Source organism: Panthera uncia, chromosome C2 (genome assembly GCF_023721935.1).
Source record: "Panthera uncia isolate 11264 chromosome C2, Puncia_PCG_1.0, whole genome shotgun sequence".
Classification (NCBI taxonomy): domain Eukaryota; kingdom Metazoa; phylum Chordata; class Mammalia; order Carnivora; family Felidae; genus Panthera; species Panthera uncia.
The window spans coordinates 3115871-3134464 of record NC_064810.1 but is presented as its reverse complement, the minus strand read 5'-3'; the positions used below and the strand labels follow the sequence as shown (position 1 = coordinate 3134464).

General features: G+C 61.6%; 1 protein-coding gene across 1 annotated transcript in view; it reads left to right on the top strand.

The window, feature by feature from the left end:
- Positions 1-12795, top strand: part of PDE9A (phosphodiesterase 9A) — a 56803-nt gene extending 44008 nt beyond the window's left edge. Inside the window, exons 7-16 of the mRNA XM_049627796.1 lie at positions 1070-1156; positions 1913-2017; positions 2323-2405; positions 3529-3685; positions 5887-6000; positions 7850-7954; positions 8619-8747; positions 9892-9987; positions 11444-11561; positions 12619-12795. Coding sequence (XP_049483753.1) covers positions 1070-1156; positions 1913-2017; positions 2323-2405; positions 3529-3685; positions 5887-6000; positions 7850-7954; positions 8619-8747; positions 9892-9987; positions 11444-11545 — 978 coding nt within the window. The 3' untranslated portion in view covers positions 11546-11561; positions 12619-12795. The remainder of the gene's footprint in view (positions 1-1069; positions 1157-1912; positions 2018-2322; positions 2406-3528; positions 3686-5886; positions 6001-7849; positions 7955-8618; positions 8748-9891; positions 9988-11443; positions 11562-12618) is intronic.
- Positions 12796-18594: the final 5799 nt, after the last annotated feature.

The following is an 18594-nucleotide window of genomic DNA, read 5'->3' as shown; positions in this document are numbered from 1 at the left end:
TGTCTCCCACGTCCCCACGCGGTCGTCCCTCCGTGCATGTCTGTGCCCTGACCTCCTCTCCTCGCGGGGACACAGGTCCTGGTGGATCAGAGCCACCTCAGTGACCTCATTTAACCTGGATGACCTCTCTGAAGGCCTGCTCTCTGCACAGTCACGTAGGGGGTTAGAGCTTCCATTCACTGATTTGGGGGCCACGGTTCAGTCCATAACACGCCCGTTTGGGAGGAGGTGGTCACACCGTGACCACAGACAGCCGGGGAGCGTGGCCGTGCAGGCCCCAGGAGGCTGGCCGATGGCATGGCGGCAGGGCACAATGTCACGCCCCGGGCCGCCAGGCGATGCCTAGAGATCCCTGCCTTGCGAGTCTCCAGTCACCCTGAGAGACCTGCCTCCCGGAAATCAGAGCCCGTTTTATCAGACTCCCGCTTTGTAAAAATCACTTAATCTTTCTTCCCTGGTTTAATGAGCTCCAGAGCTCGGAGCTGTATTTAAATAGATTGCCACCATGACAGCACATCCTCTTTGGGACTGAAAACAAATCTACTTCAACCTGAGATTTCTACAGAAGACAGCTCAGTGAAGTGAAGTGAATTCGGGGCGGGAAGCTCACCTTCCAGACCCTGTAATTAACGCATTAAAATGTGTGTGGGGTCCCAGCGGGCCCCCGAAGGGCAAAATGGAGCATGTGTGGGATGCAGGCCGTCAAGTCTCAGCCTCTGTGTCTGCACACGCACCTGCTCTGGGGTCTGCGTCCGGGGGATCTGTGCCCCGGCCCGTGATGCCCTTCGGGAGACGGTTTCTCGTGTGCCGAAGTTCACCGCGTCGCCGCTGACACGGTCATCTGGGGGTGCTCCCTCTCACCCGATCGCTGTCCTTCTAGGGGTCCTGAGACAACAGCCCCCCACCCGGCCCCGGTCAACACGGCTCCTCCCTCCGGGCCTCCCGGGAGGGGAGAGCTCATCCTGTAGGGACAGGCCCCGGCCCTGCACGCGTCCCCCAGGGCTCCGGAGGGGCCGTGCCGGGCTGGCTCGCCTGTGCCGCTGACCGCCTGCTTCCCCTGTGCCTCCAGATGCTGAGCTGCCTAGAGCACATGTACCACGACCTGGGCCTGGTCCGAGACTTCTCCATCCACCCCGTCACGCTCAGGAGATGGCTGGTGAGTGCGGGCCCCTCACGTCCCTCTTGAACAACACAGTGCCTTCCTGTTACTCGGGAACAGACCGGCCAGGCACCTTCCTGGACAGACGGAGGCGACGTTCCCAGGAGAGTTTTGTGAGAACAGGTGGCCAGTGTCCGTCTGTCTCCTGCCAGAATACTCAGTCCCCCTAAACCCCTGCTCTGGCGGCGAGAGTGAGAACCAGGGAGGGGCCGGTGAAGCGGCCTGGGAGGGTGAGTGTGCAGGTGTGTGTGTGTGAGTGCGTGTGCAGAGAGCAGAGTGCGTGTACGCGTATGAGCGTGTGAATGTGTGTTTCACAATAGATTTTTTTTTTTAATAAAAGATTGCTCGGAACCAAGTAGGAAAAGCTTAAATGTCAAATATGAAAATATGAAAACGGGTGATGGTGACTGGGACCCGGAGCCCCTCCCATAACCCCCAGCCCTTCCCCCGGCTTCACATCCCCACGTGGCCCCTCAGAGCCCCTCGGGGGGCACCTCAGTCCGTGAGCCCTGGTGGAAGCCTGTTCCCCACCTGCCCTCTGAGGCCACAGGGAGGCCAGTGGGCGTCCTCGGGCCCCCGGGCCACTCGTCCTTACCTCCAGCAAGCACAGGAACACAGCCGGCCTCTGGGTCGGCCGAGGATTTCACAGAGCGCATCCGAAACGCCAGCCAGCTGGCGAAATCGGGGGAAAGGTGTGCAGGGCGGGGAGGGCGGGCAGCTGCGTGCCAGCAGCCGGGGCCTCTGTCTCTCCAGCTCTGCGTGCACGACAACTACAGAAACAACCCTTTCCACAATTTCCGGCATTGCTTCTGCGTGACCCAGATGATGTACAGCATGATCTGGCTCTGCCGGCTCCAGGTGCGTCTCTGGGGGGCTCCTGCTGGGGGCGGGGGCACCTCGCTCGCGGACGCCGCCTCCGCCCAGGGCACGGGCTCCCCCACCCTCCCAGGGAAGCCACCTCGCCCCTCGCTGTCCTCAGGTGAGCCGGCGAGCAGGGGCGGGGCACCGGGCAGGTGCGGGCCCGCCCTCCCGGCCCCGCCCCAGAGAGCGGGCCGGTCCTCCCCACAGGCCAGCTGCTAGGGGACTTCGTCCTACCAGCGTCCCGCCTCTCCCACCCCATTCCAGCCCTCTCCTCACCCCCTCCCGCCCTCTCTCTAATCCAGGAGAAATTTTCCCAAATGGATATCTTGATTCTAATGACGGCAGCCATCTGTCACGATTTGGATCACCCAGGGTACAACAACACGTACGTGCACCATTTTTCTCTCTCTCGTTTCTTCCTTCTCAAGGGCTCTCTGGTTGTCAGAGGTGACCTCTTCAGCTTCACGCACAGACCAGTTCTGAGGTGGGGCTGCGGCAAAGGCCTCCCCAGCACCCCCGGCTCAGATGCTTAGGACACGGCTCCCACTTTGGGACTTTGTCCAGGGCCTCGGGCCCCCCCGGGGCAGACCCTTCCAGGTCGCCAAACCCCGAGGGGCCGCCGCCCTCCTTTGCGGTCCTGCTCCGGACCCTGCGTGTCCCTCTGCACAGGCAGAGCCGTGGTGGTGCCCAAACTCCCCTCCGCCCGAAGCCGGGGGCAGTACCCGCACAGGATGCCCATTCTCCGGATCTCACTCCCCAGGCTGTGTCCAACAGCAACGGGGCAGAGACTAGGACTGAGGGAGAGAAGGAGTGCAGGCCAGCAGGGGGCGGGGAGGCGCCGTGGGGGGCCAGGAGGACAGGCCAAGCTTGGCCGAATCGGTGATCCGCTCCCACCCCTGGGGTGGGGGCCAGAGGCACAGAGTCCACCCCGTGTAGCCATCAGGTCCGGGCCGCGTGGCGCCCGTTCGCATCCCTAGTGAGGCACCTGTCCTTCCGGTCAGATGCGTCTGTGCGGTGACATCACATCTGGCCGGGAACTCGCCGGCGGCTTTCACGGCAGGCCTCCGTCAGGACGGGAGTGGGTTCCACGGTGTGGACATCCGTGTTCCTCAGAGGAGGCCGGCACCATGAGCGCCCATTCCCGCATTTCACACTCAAGATGATGTGCACAGCACAGGCCTTAACCGCAGCCTCTGACCTCAGAACACATCTTGGTTCTTCTCCCAAACGTCTGCCTTTTGCATATGCCGATGTTTTCAAGGGGCCCGAACAGATTCCCTTCGGGGCGGCATGACTGGGAGAAGTCGAGGTGTGTTGGTGGTATCTACTCGGCGGGATTCTAAGACCTCGAGGGTGTCTCGTTAAAGGGGCGGCAGAGTCAGAGAGCCCAGGGGAGCAAGTCCCCGGCACCTGCAGGGCACGCCCGGCTTGCCTTCCAGCCTCTGCGGGCACCGTCGCGTCCGAGCGCAGGTGCCCGAGGCTCCGTTTGCTCTCTCCCGCGATGCCAGGTACCAGATCAACGCCCGCACGGAGCTGGCCGTCCGTTACAATGACATCTCGCCCCTGGAGAACCACCACTGTGCCGTGGCCTTTCAGATCCTCGCCCAGCCCGAGTGCAATATCTTCACCAACGTGCAGCCGGACGGGTTCAAACAGATCAGACAGGTGCGTGCAGGGGCCCTCTGACCGCAGAGTGGGAGGTGGTGAGCACAACCACAGAGTAGAGCCCCTCCCGCCAGCGGCCAAGGCCCCAGAAGCCCCTGGTCCCACCAGGGATCCTGGGGAACCCACCCCCCACCTCGCCCACCAAGGCCAGTGGCATTCCGGGGAGAGGCGCGCCCTCGGCATAAACACACGGGACCCCACTGACCTGCATTTCACATCCAGTGTTTCACCCGAAGCCTTTGAGATCCGTCCTTTCTCCAGCTTGCAGCCCGGGAGAGTGGGGGTTACAGAGGTGAGGGGCACCGTGGGGATGTGCGGGCCCTGGTGCACCTGCTGAGTCCAACCTAGCCGACTGTTTCCCCTGCCCCCCAGCTGCCTCCCCCTGCCCCACCCTGACCCGGTCGGCCCCACCGTCCACTTCACATAAGAGACCCTGGGGAGGCCTCTGTCGCCCTCCTGTCCTGAGACAGATGTCCACCTCGCTGGAGGTAATGCCCCCTCCCACGCAGGAGGTCCCACGCTGAGCACAGCTCTGTGCACCACCCTCTGATGTTTTCATGGGAGGGAAGATACCAGAATGATCTCTTGGAAGAGTGTATGGGTTGAATGGTAGCCAAAAAAAAAACTGTATGTTCACTTCCTAACCCCCAGAACCTTTTGTATGTGACTTTATTTGGAAAAGAGTCTTTGCAGTGGTGATTAAGTTAGGATCTCTGCGTGAGATTAGCTGGTGCTACCCAGGTGGGTCTCAAGCCAGTGACAGGTGTCCTTAGAAGAGACAGAGGAAGAGACAGATAGATACATGGAAGAGAAATTGGCCTAAAGACGGAGGCAGAGGCCGGAGTGACCCGGGGCCACAGGAGCAGGAAAAGTCAGGAAGGACGTTTTCCCGGCGCCTTCAGACTTCTGGCCTCCGGACTGGGAGAGAATGCCCCGCTGTGGTTCCCCGTCACCTGGCACGCGGCACTCATGCGGCAGCCCCAGGACACGCGCACAGGGAGCCACCCTCACGGTGAGGCACCTTACTCTGCTGTCCCACGGATGACAGCCTCACCCACCAGGTGCCTGGGGGCCTCGCTTCAAGGTGCACCTGTTAAAGACGCTGGGACCCGGGCTGTCCCTCCTGGAGGTCTGACGGGCTGCACTTCATCAGAGAACACCGTCCCTCCATCTGCCGTGGAAGCTCAGAGCCGATGCCAGTGCCGAAGGACAGTCCCCATCGAGTCGCCGATTTCCGGCCCAACCATGTCCCCTTTATCTATGGGCTTTCTGGCCTCTCTTCCATGTTCTGGAGCCGCCGGCCGGGGACACCGCGAGCTGTTGGGATGAGCCCTGACGTGTCTTCCTCTCCAGCGTGGGAAGGGGCGAGCCGTAGAGAGTCCCTGAGGGCTGCCGGTGAGGAGCTCCTGTGGGGAGCGACCTGGAGAAGCGAAGCAGCCAGGTCCCCTTGGTGTGTGCCCTGCCCTCCTACCCCGGGAGCGGTCAGAGCAGCGTCCCCAAGCAGGGGACCCGCCTTCCTCACGCCGCCCGCCATGGGGACGCACGAGGCTTGTCAAATGTCAGACATGACACTTTCCTGACCGTGAAATCATTCAGCCTAATTTTTAATAATATTTTGTCATCGAGTACCTTGCTTACCAAGGTAGTAAGGTATTTGTAGTTAGAGAATCATCGCATTCTCGCTTACGAATGTGTTAGTAGAACGACGCTGTCAAATGCAAGCGGGCTTTGACCACCCCCACGCAGTGTGCGCGCAGAGCCACGTACAGATGAGACGCGACAGGGGAAAGAGACTTCTGGAAGATCGGCGATTGACCTCCGGCAACGGGACGTGAAAGGAAGGGCCGTGGATCTGGATTCCTGAATTGAGGGGAAGTATCTGTGCTCAGTCGAAACCGACCGTCATCACCGGGAAGCCCAGCGCCGAGCCCACCATCTGCAAGCCATGGGCCTGCCCCCTCCTGGACTCGGCCCTCGGGGCCCATTTGCAGCGCACGGGTGGGCTTGAACCCCCAGCCTCCACTCGCCAGCTGCGGCCCGGGAGGCTCCCCGGCCTCTCATCTTACAAATGAAGACGGTGTTGTGCAGACGCACACGTAGAGTTGGCCCCGGACCCGGGGAAGGGCCGTGTGCCCAGCCGGCGCTCGCTGGGTCCTTGCCGGGATTCCGCCCGGGGCTAACGCTTTGCTCTCACTTTCCAGGGGATGATCACTCTGATTCTAGCCACTGACATGGCAAGACACGCAGAAATTATGGATTCTTTCAAAGAAAAAATGGAGAATTTTGACTACAGCAACGAACAGCATGTGACCCTCGTAAGTAGATCGCTACACCCGTTTTGGGGGCCCTGGTGCAAGCGTCCTACGCTCCGGCCCAGACTGGACACCGAGACCCCAAAACCCTGAACCTTGCCCTGCAGCGTCCAGCTCTCCCCGGGCAGCCCCCAGCGGGCCTGTCTTCCGGTTGAAGGCAGCTTTTGTGCTTCCTGTGCCACCTTCTGATTTGAAGGTGGTACGTGGGGAAAAGCAATCCATCCCGCTCAGTCCCGAGAATAAAGTTGGCTCTCCCACGAAGGCGGTGCCCCAGAAAACACTCCAATTACCAGCTTCCGGGCGGGCACCCCAATTACCAGCTTCTGGACGCAGCACCCCTCCCGGCCCGGCCCTCCAAGAGCAGGGCCAGCTGTGCAGAGAAGGGCAGGGAGCCTCACCGTGAGGAGGGCCCGCCTGGGTCTGCACCCCACCTGCCCTTCGTAAGAGAAACACGTGGAAACACCCTTCCCCGTCTTCGGAGAAAGGGGTTCTGCTGAGCCTTGTCTGGGCGTTAGGCCTGCTTTCCGGCCTTCTCTCTCTCTCTGGCTCTCTCTTTTTTAAAACCGATGGTCACTTTCTGTCCCTGGAAGCTGATGAACAAGGAAGCCCTCTGAGATCTGGCCGCCCGTCTGACGTCACGTCCCCAAAACTGATTCGTAGCTAATACACACGGTGTGCGGGGAAGGACCTCGCGTTCTGCAGAAGTTACACGGCAGGAGAAAATGTCCCCTGGGGCCAGGGCCTCCCGAGGCATCGCTTCTTGGGGACGGGGCGCAGAGAGATGCAGTCATGTGGGAGCCGTGTCCCTGCTCCCGAAAACCAGCGGGTGTGGGAGGGGCCGCCTGGCCCTACGGCAGGGTGAGGGTGGTGCGTCTGGAGACAGAGGGACGAGTAGACGTGCCCCCTTTGCCTCCGTTTTCCCTCTGAAATGTAAGGAAAGACCCTGGAGGGCAGAGGCCACACGTCTGCTGCCAGTGTTGAGACCATGAGCCGCACAGAGTGACCATCACCCCTGTACTCCCTCCCTTCAACCGTCCAAGCAGGGGGCCGTGGGGAAGAGGCCCCGGGTCCCCGGGGTTCCATCCACCCCCACACCGGGCGAGGGGTGGCGGCCCGCAGCACAGACCAGGGGGTCGTGCCCTGGCCGGGGAGCCCCCAGATCTCCACTTCTTCGTGCACAAGGGCTGGGGGAGGTAGAGGGGAGGAGGCCCGAACGCTGACGAGCTCCGCGCGGCCGGGCCTGGGGGCCTGGAAGCTTCCCGCAGCCCGGCAGCACCCAGCCTGTGCCCCGGGCCCGGCGTCGGACCGCTGCCCCGAGAGGCCTGCCGGGCAGAGCCCTGTGATGGCCTGTGTTCTGGAGTCACCTGAGCGGAGACAAGGAAGGCCGGGATCGACTCCCGGGGACTGACAAGGGGACAGGGACAGGGGCAGCCGAGTCAGCCGAGGTTCAGCTGAGGCCGTGCCGGGGTTTGAGCCGAGCAGAGCCTTGCCGAGTCGCCTTGCCCACCTGCGCCTGCCGGGAGGCCGGGGCGCGCCCGGGGCCCGCAGCCCTGAGCTGATGTGCCCGGGAACACCGCCTGCTGAGTCAGCGTCACACCCTGAGCGCCGGCCCACACGTTGGCCCAGGACATCGGTGACTCCCGGGGACGGTCGTGTGCCGGCCCCGAAGGCACCCGCCTTCGGGCTCAGGGGCAAACGCCCTGGCCCGACCGGTCTCCTGAAGTGCCCACTGGGCGCGCAAACCTCACCAGACTCGGAGGGCTGGTCTCCGGGGAGGACGAAGTCCAGACCCAAACGGCAGCAGGGGGACGTGCTCCGGGCCCCGCTGCCTGATCCCCCCTCTGTCTTCCAGCTGAAGATGATTCTGATAAAATGCTGTGATATCTCCAACGAGGTGCGTCCGGTGGCAGTTGCAGAACCTTGGGTGGACTGCTTGTTGGAAGAGTATTTCATGCAGGTGAGAGCTTCCCGGTGCCACCAAACCCCCTGCGGGGGCCCCGTGTTGGAAAGGCGGATGGGCGTGCCCAGGGGGCGAGTGGACGGGAGCGGACGGTCTCCGGCCCCCAGAAAGCCTCACGGCAGGTGCACATCCGAGAGGAAAGACGGCCACAGCCTGCAAAGTAGCATCGACAGCTGCCACCGGGGACCACGAAAGAGCAGTGAATGGGGGCGGCAGCGTCGGGCAAGCGGCCTGAAAGGGAAGAGGCAGAGGCAGGAGGGGAGGCTCCCCCGGGGCGGGCGACACCAAGCAGGTCGGCCTACGCTTTGAGGCCCGGGGAGGCCCTCAGACAGAAGACCAACCAGCCCACGCGGGAGGTGCCGGAAGGGCCAGTAAGGCGCTCGCAACGGCAGCGCGGTGGACCCCGGGTTCAGAGCCGAGAGCCGAGAGCCGCCCGGCGACTCACCCCCCACCCTCCACCCTGTCCCTCCGCCCTGTCGTCACGGCGCGGCCCTGCCTGCCCAGCTCCCGCCATCCGTCCTGGTGACTGTGAACGTCCCCACGACAGAGCGGGCTGGCTGGCGGTGGCACGTTAACCTGCCTTCTGCCCTCTGAGACCGGTGACCCTCGGGGCCCCCAGATTCCGCGCTTTCCAACGTTTTGGGCTGTTGCCTCCCTGCAGAGCGACCGCGAGAAGTCGGAAGGCCTTCCCGTGGCCCCTTTCATGGACCGGGACAAAGTGACCAAAGCCACGGCCCAAATTGGGTTCATCAAGTTTGTCCTGATCCCCATGTTTGAAACGGTGACCAAGGTGAGTGACCGTCACCGCATGCTGAATGACGTCGCGCTGAGAAGCACACACGTGCACACACGCACCATCGTGCTGTAGCTGCCTGCTCAGTGCCCCCTTCCATCACGCCCAGAACACCCTCTCGTCCCCCCCGTCTTGTCCCTCCCGGTCTTCCGGCCTCCCTGCCCCCTGGGGCCCCCCTCTGCCCTCCACTCCCAGGGCACCTCTGCTAACCTGCCCCATCCACGGGCACACGGCCATCCCCAAGCAGATTTCAGCAAGGAGACTATCTCTGCCTCTTTCCCGAACCTTCCATGGCTCCCCACTGCCCACGATGCAGGGAAAACTGCCCACCTCGTTACACACAGTCCCCCACCCTCCCTAGCACTCCAGTCGTGCAGGATGGCCCCCAGTTCCTGGTCCTCCTCTTTCTTCAGACCACCTCTGACTGTGTCCCTTCAGCTGGCCTTGGCCCCGTCCCACCCGCCAGCCTTCCAGAACCGCCTCAGCACACCCTTCCCTAAACCCCATTCACTCCTGCTTCTCTGGGGCCTTGGCCTTCCTGCACATTCCTTCACGGACTTCTGGGCCTTCGCCACGGCCAGCGGGGACAGGGGCACAGCGCTGCCACATCGGGCCTGCCCCCCTCCGGCAGCAGGATCGGGATGTGACTGGGGAGGCACGGAAGGCATCCCGGGGCCCAGAGCTACGTGCGCAGGGTTCCGTGGGGCCGGGATGGCAGGATGGCCCGCGTGAAGGCGGACGGCCAAGGCCCTGCCGTGGGAATGGCCTGTCTCCTCCGGCCACCGCGGCTGTGCAGAGACCAGAGGCGAGGCTGGCGTGTGGAAGATGGACGCTGGGGGACGGGCAGGTGGAGGGCAGGTCCGTGCGAAGGGACAGGGCAGAAACAGAGCAGGACCCGGAGGTGGGTGGGCCGGGGCAGGTGGGAGGGTCTCCAGGAGGGTCTGCAGGGGCCACTGACCGGACGGCCTCAGAACCCGGGTCAGCGTGGACCCTGCTGCAGGCGGGACCCCAGAGCTCCACAGGGTGCAGGGGACTGACTCACTGCCTGAGCCACTGAGCCACGCAGGACCCGACACCTGGCCTCCCGGACGCCGCGGCCGCGTGGAAAGACAGACTGAACACATCTGCTTGTCCCTCCCAGCTCTTCCCTGTGGTCGAGGAACTCATGCTGCGGCCCCTTTGGGAATCCAGAGACCGTTACGAGGAACTGAAACAAAGAGATGACTCCGTGAAAGAGGTAAAGCGAGCCGGGCAGGAAACGCGGTCCTCCCTGGGGACGGGCTGAGCCGGGCACCCCTGCAGGGGCCGCTATGGACTCATTTCCACCACCACCCCCCAAAGTCCAGACCCAGGCAAACCGGGGAGCGTCTACTCTCAGCGAAACCAAATGGCCCCCGATGGCCCACACCCCTCGGAGGGGCCACGTCGTCCCCAAAAGCTGTGCTGCAATCGGGTGGGCCAGGGCGTTGCGGCATCTCAGACCCCCTCGGAGCCGCGCCCTGGCCCCTTGCGGGTCCCCATCCTCCAGCCCTGGGGCTGGCCTTGCTGAGCGAGAGGGTGGTGGAAGGAGGCGCTCCCCGCGGCACAGGAAAAGCACCCTGGAGCTCTCACACACGGCGGCTCGGCCCCCTCGGGGTCGGGGAGACGGGGCCTGGCCCCAGGTCGCTGTCAGGACGGGACGGTTCGCAGGGAAGGTCCAGCTCACGTGGGCAGAACCGGCGCAGACGCTTCCTGCAAAGCGTGCGAGTGGGCTGACCGCCCCAGGGCCTCCACGTGTGCACGTCTCTGCTTCGGGGACCCCGCGGGCCTCCCCTGCGTGACGTCCAGCCACCAGGGTGTGCCTCCCCTCAGCCCCCTGCCGCCTCCTCTCCGGTGTCCCTGCTGCCTCTCGCTTTGTCCTGGTCTGGCCTCCACCAGCGTCACGCACCCCGTCCCGTCCCCCGCTCACTTCAGTCGGGTCTCCCTGGTCATGGCGTCCCCCCACCTTGCCGCCGGGAACCCCCGAGCCCCACTGAGCGCTGAGCGGTTTCCCAGGCGCCCCGTGTTGCCCTCACCACCCCCCGAAACTGCTCTGTGTGTGACGCTGGGCATGTGTCAGTGCTCAGGAGGTGCCGGCTGGTCGATGGGCGTCCCACGACTGGCCTTTCTAGAGGGATCCCTCCACTACAAGGTCCCCGAGAGGTCTTGAGACTCCAGAGGCTAAGAGCAAATGGTACAGAGAGCGATGTCAGAGCAGGTGTGCCCGGCGGGGCCCCGACAGGATCGCTAAAGCACACTCCAGCCGTCGCTATGAAGGTCCCAGGCCCCGCCGCCCAGTGGGGGCCCCCGGGACCTCCAGGATGCTTCCCTACCCCCAGAAAGGACAGACCCCCCCCCCAGAAGAGAAAGGGTGGACGGGCTCCGTGCTCCCTTCCGCCAGGCCACCGGGCTCGGCAGACACCGTGAGTGCATTGTCCAAGCTCCGGACGCTGGCCGAGAAGGGGAGGCCTCCCACAGCTAGGAAGGTGGCTCGCTCGCAGAGCCGTGTCTGCGACGTGCAGCTGCGTGGGTTTCGGCACACCTCGGCCGAGGACCTCGGCCTCAGTTACACGCCTTAGCGTCTCAGTCAACAGGAAGCACCTTAGCAGACAGTCAGGTCCTCACGGTCTCCTGGGACCTGATCGTCGCCTTCTGTATACCTGTCCCGGTTACAGAGGGAGACGGAGAGCTTGACGGCGGGGGGCACCGACACATCGTCGTCGAGAGAGAAAAGCAGAGATGTGAGAAACAGAGAAGAGGGTGCTATTCTGAACTGACGTCTCGATGCACATGGTAACTCAGAGCCTAAAACGGGGCGGCACTGAAAATCTCTGGGAGGGGGGAAGGAAAGAAGGTGGGGGCAGAAATCTGAAAGACAGATGGGTTTTTTTAAGTTTTTGGAACGTTTTTTATTTATTTTGAAAGTGAGAGAGGGCGTGCGCACAGAGAGAGAGGGAGACAGAGACTCCCAAGCAGGCTCAACGCTGCCAGCCCGATGCAGGGCTCGAACTCACGAACCGTGAGATCACGACCTGAGCCGAAATCAACAGTCGGACGCTTAACCGACTGAGCCACCCGGGCGCCCCTGAAAGACGGATGGTTTTTCAGTAAAGTGAGACTTTTATTCCTGGCCTATAATTCTTAGAATTAGGCTCTGAAAGAAGGGGGGGGTCACGCTTGGGTTGATAGCCAAAGATCAGTAATTAGCCTATGTGCCGCTTATAAGGAAAAGCACGTTTTAAAATCTTTCCAAACATAAAGCATTTGCGTCTGTCGCCGTGAGCGTTTTCCTGTGCCCCTGACGCAAGCTGTTCGTTTAGTCCGTGTCAAAGGGAAACCAAGCTCATTCGGCCTCCGCGTGGTAAGGTCGTTGGCACACGCTCGTCTGAAGGACCCCTGGAGAGATTCTCGGGACAAAGCTTTCCAGGCGCGGGGTGTGGGAACCTGCGTCTTGTTTGGTGCAGGGGGGCAGTGGCCAGCTCTGGCGTCCGAGAAACTGAGCGCAGCCAAGCACAAGCTGAGAGACCCACACAGGCGTCTCAGCCTCTCTGAGCCTCAGAGCCCTCATCTCCGGCCTCGAGATAATCACACGGTCATTACCCCTTCCATGAGCAACATGCCGGTCCATCAGAAGCGCTCGGGAAACACTGGCTTTGCGTGTTTCGGTCACACCCTATTTTTTAGTGGTTCAGGAGAAGGATCAAAATCGTTTCATTTGGCCGAAATGTGCTCAGCCGTGTGTCCAGTCCTTAAACATCCCGTGCGTCCTCCCGTGACGATGTTGATTGTGCCCGCACGTTTTCAGCCCCCACGAAAACAAACCAGTAGGTCTTTTCCCTCTTCCGAGCAGACGGAGCCTGGAGGAGGCAGGACGATGCGGGCCGTGGTTCTGGACCAGGCTGGCCGAGCCTCGAGAGCCGTCCGCGCGGGCGAGAAGTTCATTCCGAGCGCCTGACTCCACGAGACCACGTTTTCTAAGAACTGTTTTGTTCACTGATACAAAAAACTCAAAAAAAAAAAAGGAAAACGGAATTCATGATGCTGTACAGAATTTTTATTTTTAAACTGTCTTTTAAATAATATATTCTTATACAGAAACGGGTACTGTACTTTTTCTTTGTAGTGTTGTGTATCCGGGGGCTGCGTCTGGCAGTCCCCAGAGCCCCCGAGCTCTCACGGGGAGACAGGAACTGTGCTTTGCTCGCAGATGTGTCTGCGCGGTGTGATGTGACGCTCCCTCCCGTGTAAATTCAGAATTAAATGCCAGGCGGTGCCCGGAGCACAAGGACGTGCGCGTGTCCTGTTTGTGAGCAGCGAGGGGGCGTTGGTGGCTGCGTGTGGGGAGGTGGGAACGTGCCACTTCAGCCAGCAGACTGTGCACAGCACGTCTCAGGGGAGGACAGCTGTCCTTTCTTCCTGCCTTTGCTTTTGGGACCAGCACTGGGAACAATCCGGGGAGCCCCGTGCCCGTAAAGGGAGACCCGACCCCGGCTGGCGGGCGGTCATGCTCTCCCTCGGCCCCGCTGCGTGTGTTTAGACCCCGCGACGCTTCCCAGGGCCACTGGCTCCTTCCCTGCACCCCCTCGGGACAGAAGAGGCTCCTCTCGGATGAACTGACCTGTCAGGCCGCCCGCCTAATCTGAGCTCTGCGGACATTTCACCCGCTGCCGCGGAGTCTCCTCGGAGCACGCCTTGGTGAATTCCAGAATACTGCTCTCCACCTCTGAATAATTCATCTGTGGGCTGTGACATTTTCCGTCACTTCTTGAATCCAGTTCCGTATGAACGGCGACCCCGGTTCTATTCTGTTTTTCATTTTAATCCCGCTAAAGCCCGTGCACATGGCCACGACACGCGCAAACCCAGCAGGTGTCCCCGATGCAGGTCTCCCCCGTGCCTGCGTGGCGCCCTGCACTGAAGTCCGTGACCCGCTCCCCCCAGCGAGCCAGCCTCTGACAAGTGCCCCCCACCTGCCCACCCGTGAGCCCGCCTTCTGGCCAGTTCCCTCCACGCCCCCACCCCCGTGAGCCAGGCTCTACCCGGTTCCCTCCACCTGCTCCCCCAGCGGGGCAGCCTTCTGGCCACCTGCTAACTTGTGCTCCACACCCACTTGCCACACTCTGCCCCCTTGTCAAAGTTCACACAGCCACCTCTGAGTTCAACACTTGGGCACACACACACACACACACACACAGGTCCACACGCGTCTGCATGAGCATACCCATGCCCACATACACAGAAGCACATCCACACACGCTCACACTTGCATGAACAGGTGCACAGGGCTGCACACGTGTGCTTGCCCACCGGGTTGTACGTAGACACGTGCCGATGCACGCACACGCACGCAAATACACAACACGCTCACGTGCACATATCCACATAATCACACGGACGGCTGCAGACACACACACGTATACACACTCCCGCACACTTTGTCTGCATCACGGGGTTTCGGTCCCACCAAGTCCTGGAACGAGGAAATCCGCAACTAGGAGGGGCCTGTAAGGAGAGGACGTCGGTGACAGTCCCCCTCCTTGTGGGACAGCCTGGTTTCCTAGCGGAAAGCTTAGACACGGGGACAAGAGCATCAGCATCAGCGTGAAGGAGAAAACGTTCAGAGCCGCGCTGCCCATCAGAGACACGCGGCGCCCGGCGCGGTCCAAACGTGACACGGGCGGCCGCCCCCACGGCCCCACACACGGCACACGGCAGAAAGACACCGGCACCTTCCTGCAAACCCCCTACGCCCCCATCACCCTGTGTTCACACGAGGGGACAAGAACACGCTGTTTTGCTTGTCTTCCTCTCCCAACTTTGTAGCGATTCAGGGAATGATGCGTGGGGTCAAACCCCGGCTCCGACGGACCCCCCCCAAACCCCACTCCCAAATGTCCTGCCCGAGCCGGGCCCTGACGAGGCGCTGGGCAGGCGGCTCCCGGCGCACCCCTTCTCCCCCTGCTGAGGACACAGCAGCCTCTTGTGGCCCCCGCGCTGACCCCGGGGGGAAGGAGACAGGAAAGGAGGAGCGTCCGTCACTCCCACCCGGGATGGTGACCCCGGGCCCGACGCCCCCACACCGCCTGTCTCTCTGCCTGTCGCGTGTCGGACCACGGGTACCGTCTGAGGCTTCCTCTGCTTGTACTGTCCGAGGCCAGCGGGACAGTCCTCGCGTGCTGGCACCTTTAGCCAAATCACATCGTGAAACCAGTTCCACTGGTGGAACGGATGGACATTAAACGAATGAACATTAAACACGCAAAATACCTCATCTTGGCCGAACAGCCGTGGGCAGGAACCGCTGGCTTCCGGTTGCCTCTGCCCCACGTGGCCAGCCGGGTGCCACAAGGCCACCCGCCACGTCCCCCGCAGGAGACGCCCTATCCGGCTCGGGCTCCAAGGGCAGCTGCGGCGCCAGGCCCCGCCGCCCCCACCCCGGGAAGGGCCGAAGAGGGACAGTGAGTTGGGCACGTGTTCCAGACGAGAGGCTTTGCTTTGGCTCCCTGCTCTCCCAGCATCACCGCTGGGGAGTTTGTAAAGTTCAAATCAAAAGAATTCAACTGTGATTTCTCTAAGGGGCGGGTAAACCTGTTGCTCTGGATTTTGGGGGGGCTATTCTCTGTCAGGAGCCCAGAGGAGCTGCATGAGGCTGCTGGGGACTCACAGTGAATCCACGCAGGGTCCCCACATTCCCCCAGGCTCACCGTCAGCCTGTGTCCAGCCGGGCGATCGACGCAGTGAGCCCGGCAAAGATCGGACAGTGTGCCAGAGGCCCCGCAGCAAGGACAGGAGGCGGGCTTGTGAGCTTGGGGTGTGCGGCGAGGGCCGCCAGGTGGACGGCGAGCCTGGGGCAAGGCGGGGCCTCCTGGAGTGTGGCTGTGCAGAAGGGCCACACAGGGAGGCCGGAGGCCGGTGAGGGAGATACCCCGCGCCATCCAGGAAGAGAGGGAGGTGGGGTCTGAGGGGCCGCGCAGGCCCTAGGCCCAGCTGGACTTGGTGAGAACAAGGGGGGCGATGCCCACCCGGGGTCCCCACCGAGTGGGCTTGACCAGCCGGTGACTGGGCCCATCTGGGCCCCGGCCCTTCCCTGGCTCGGATGCCCGGCTCCCGGTTCAGGTGACTGGAATGGTTTAGAAAGGCAGACACCGACACAAAATGATCTCCCAGGACCCCACCCACGTTGCGGGCAGCCCTGGTGATGTACACGTCACGAACTCAGACATCTGCCAACTGATGAGCGAGTCTGCGTTCGTTTGTGGTCGCTGACCGAGAAATCGTGTAAGGGGAAAAAACAGCAATGTGTGTGTGTGTGTGTGTGTGTGTGTGTGTGTGTGTGTGCACACGCGGTGGGGTCAAGGATACTCAGGCAGGTCCCAGGGGTATAGGCACATAACCCTCCTGGCACATAGGCCCCGCTCCCAGCTGGAGAGGGAAGCTGGAAAGATGGGAAGATGGGGGCACCGAGTCCAGGCCTGACAAACAAGGAACGTGTGCGCTTTGTTCAGGGGGAAAGGGACAGGTGTGGCTGCGTCACCCCAATCTCTGCTGCCACGTGGCCCTCCTCCCTGTGTGTCTGTGTCCAGATGTGCTTCTGCTATGGGGACATCAGTCACTGGATCAGGGCCTCGCCCACCTCAGGGTGACCTCATCCTAACTTACTATCCTGCAAAGACCGTATTTCCAGAGAAATTCACGTTCACAGGTGCAAGGGGTTACGCTCTTTCCCGAGGGGGCGGGGGGGCACGGTTCAACCCCCTACGCACTCAGTCTTAGCTTTCCTGTCCGTCCATCTCTGCCTCTCCAGCGGCCGTGCGTGCCAAGCCGTCAGCATGAGGTCTGGCTCTCAGCTCTCCATCGACAGCAGGCCCCAAGGGAGCCCGCCTCTCTCTCTGAGGGTTGAGGCGTCACTGCTGAGGCCCCGGGCAGGGCGGGGGCTCAGCTCTTTGGGGATCCGAGGAAGGCAGAGGGCAGGTACCCGTGAGGCGGGAGAACGTCAGACTCAGAGTCCAGTGCAGACACAGGAAGGGACAGCAGGGTCTCTGCGGGAGGACCGGGGCACCGGGCGCAGGGGGACTCACAGGCGACGGCTGACAGCAAGGGGTTAGGAGGAGAGGTTGACAGGAAGGTACAGACCCAGGAGGACAAAGTGTGACCATCTGCCCGGGGAAAGCTCAAACCTCTGGCTACAAACGGAAAGCGTATCAGTCAGCTCTTGCTGCATAACAAACCGCCCTGAAACTTAGGGACTGGAAACCACATCGCTTTTCACTCCTTGTGGCTCTGGGGGTTGAGGGGCAGGATTTGTGGTCTGGCCTTGCTCAGCTGGAGCCGGTGGGTCTAAAGGGCCTTGGCCACATGTCTGTGGAGCTGTTTGGTACCAGCCAGAGTTCCAGCCCCGGGCTGTGTCGCTGTGCAGCAGGCCAACGTGGTTCATCCTCAGGGTGGCAAAGTGATCCCAGTGGCAAGAGCGCCTAAGCCCCAGTGCCCGGGGAACTTTTCACGCCTTGCCACACACACAGCTGTTACGTTACGTCCGTCTGGCCACAGCAAGTCACGCGGTCAAGTTTGGGTGTAAGGGGGGCAGGGACAGACTCCACTTCACGACAGAGGGACACGCGGTTTGCCATCTACCAGAGTGAGGAGGCCCGTGGTCTAAACACACAACTGGCACCCATGCCCCAGTTTTAGCCTCTTCTGCCCGCTCCGTTTCTGGAGTGACGGCTCCCCACGGACCCCGTGTCACTGAAAAGTTACCTTGGCATCCCGATGCTGCGATCGTTGGACTCCCACTGAAAGGGTGTGGCTTGGAAGCTCTTGAACGCTTCTGTGTGGTCCTCGGAGGGCTTCCCAGACGTCCCGTGTGGTCTCCACTCGGCTTTCCCACCAGCTCTGGCCGCCGTCTGTTCCAACCGCGAAGTCGGGGACAGCATCACGCCCCACTTTCAGGGCCACGTGCCGCAGCCCAAAGGGGGTTTTCCTGCCCCTGGCGTTGTTTCGTTTCACCAGATTCTCTGCACGGGACTCACTGCACCAAGCCATCAGAGGTACCTAATAAAACCCAAAGAATTTTTAACCATTAACCTTGCAGCAAAAGCATCTAATGAAGGGACTCTAACAACGAGTGCAACCTTTTACTCCGAGCCCCCAAGAGCTCACGGAAGGTGTCACATTTGGTCTTTCAAGTGATGGGAGAGCAGGAACACTCAATTTTCTGAGACATTCAGAGGAGGCTGGGGTTTCCAGGCAACTCTGAGGAAGGTGGGACCAGCATCTCACGAGTGGAGGAGACTGCAGATAGGCCAGGGCACGCCCACAGGGCACCACCAGCTGAGGCCGGAGCCAAGGACTGTGTGCTTCGAGGACACTTCACGTCGTTGAAAAATGCTCATTAGGTGATGCCAGACTGGGCAAAGTGGATGCCAAATGGTTTGTACGGTCTGATCCCGATTTTGCTGAAGAAAAGTGTTAACAACGGCTATATTACAGTAGGTTGTTTCCGCGTAAAATGAAAACCAATGTTTTTCCAGCTTATTCTCCTCATCTTTTACAAAGAAAAACGTATCATTTTTCAATCAGAAGATACAACCGCGAGCAATACTATATTTGGATGGGGTGGCTTGGCCAGTGGCCTGAGGCTCAGAGGTTGGACCAGGTCGCAGCCCAGAGGATGCAAATGCTGGAGCCCAGCGCCTGTGCGCGGAGCCCGGTCCAGGCGAAGAGGACGCGTCTCTGCGCCTCCAATCAGGTGGTAAGATTTTTCTTTCTGCTTATTGTCCGAGAAACACCACCCGCGGAACGGTAAAGGCAGCCCCGGCGAGGGGCGCTC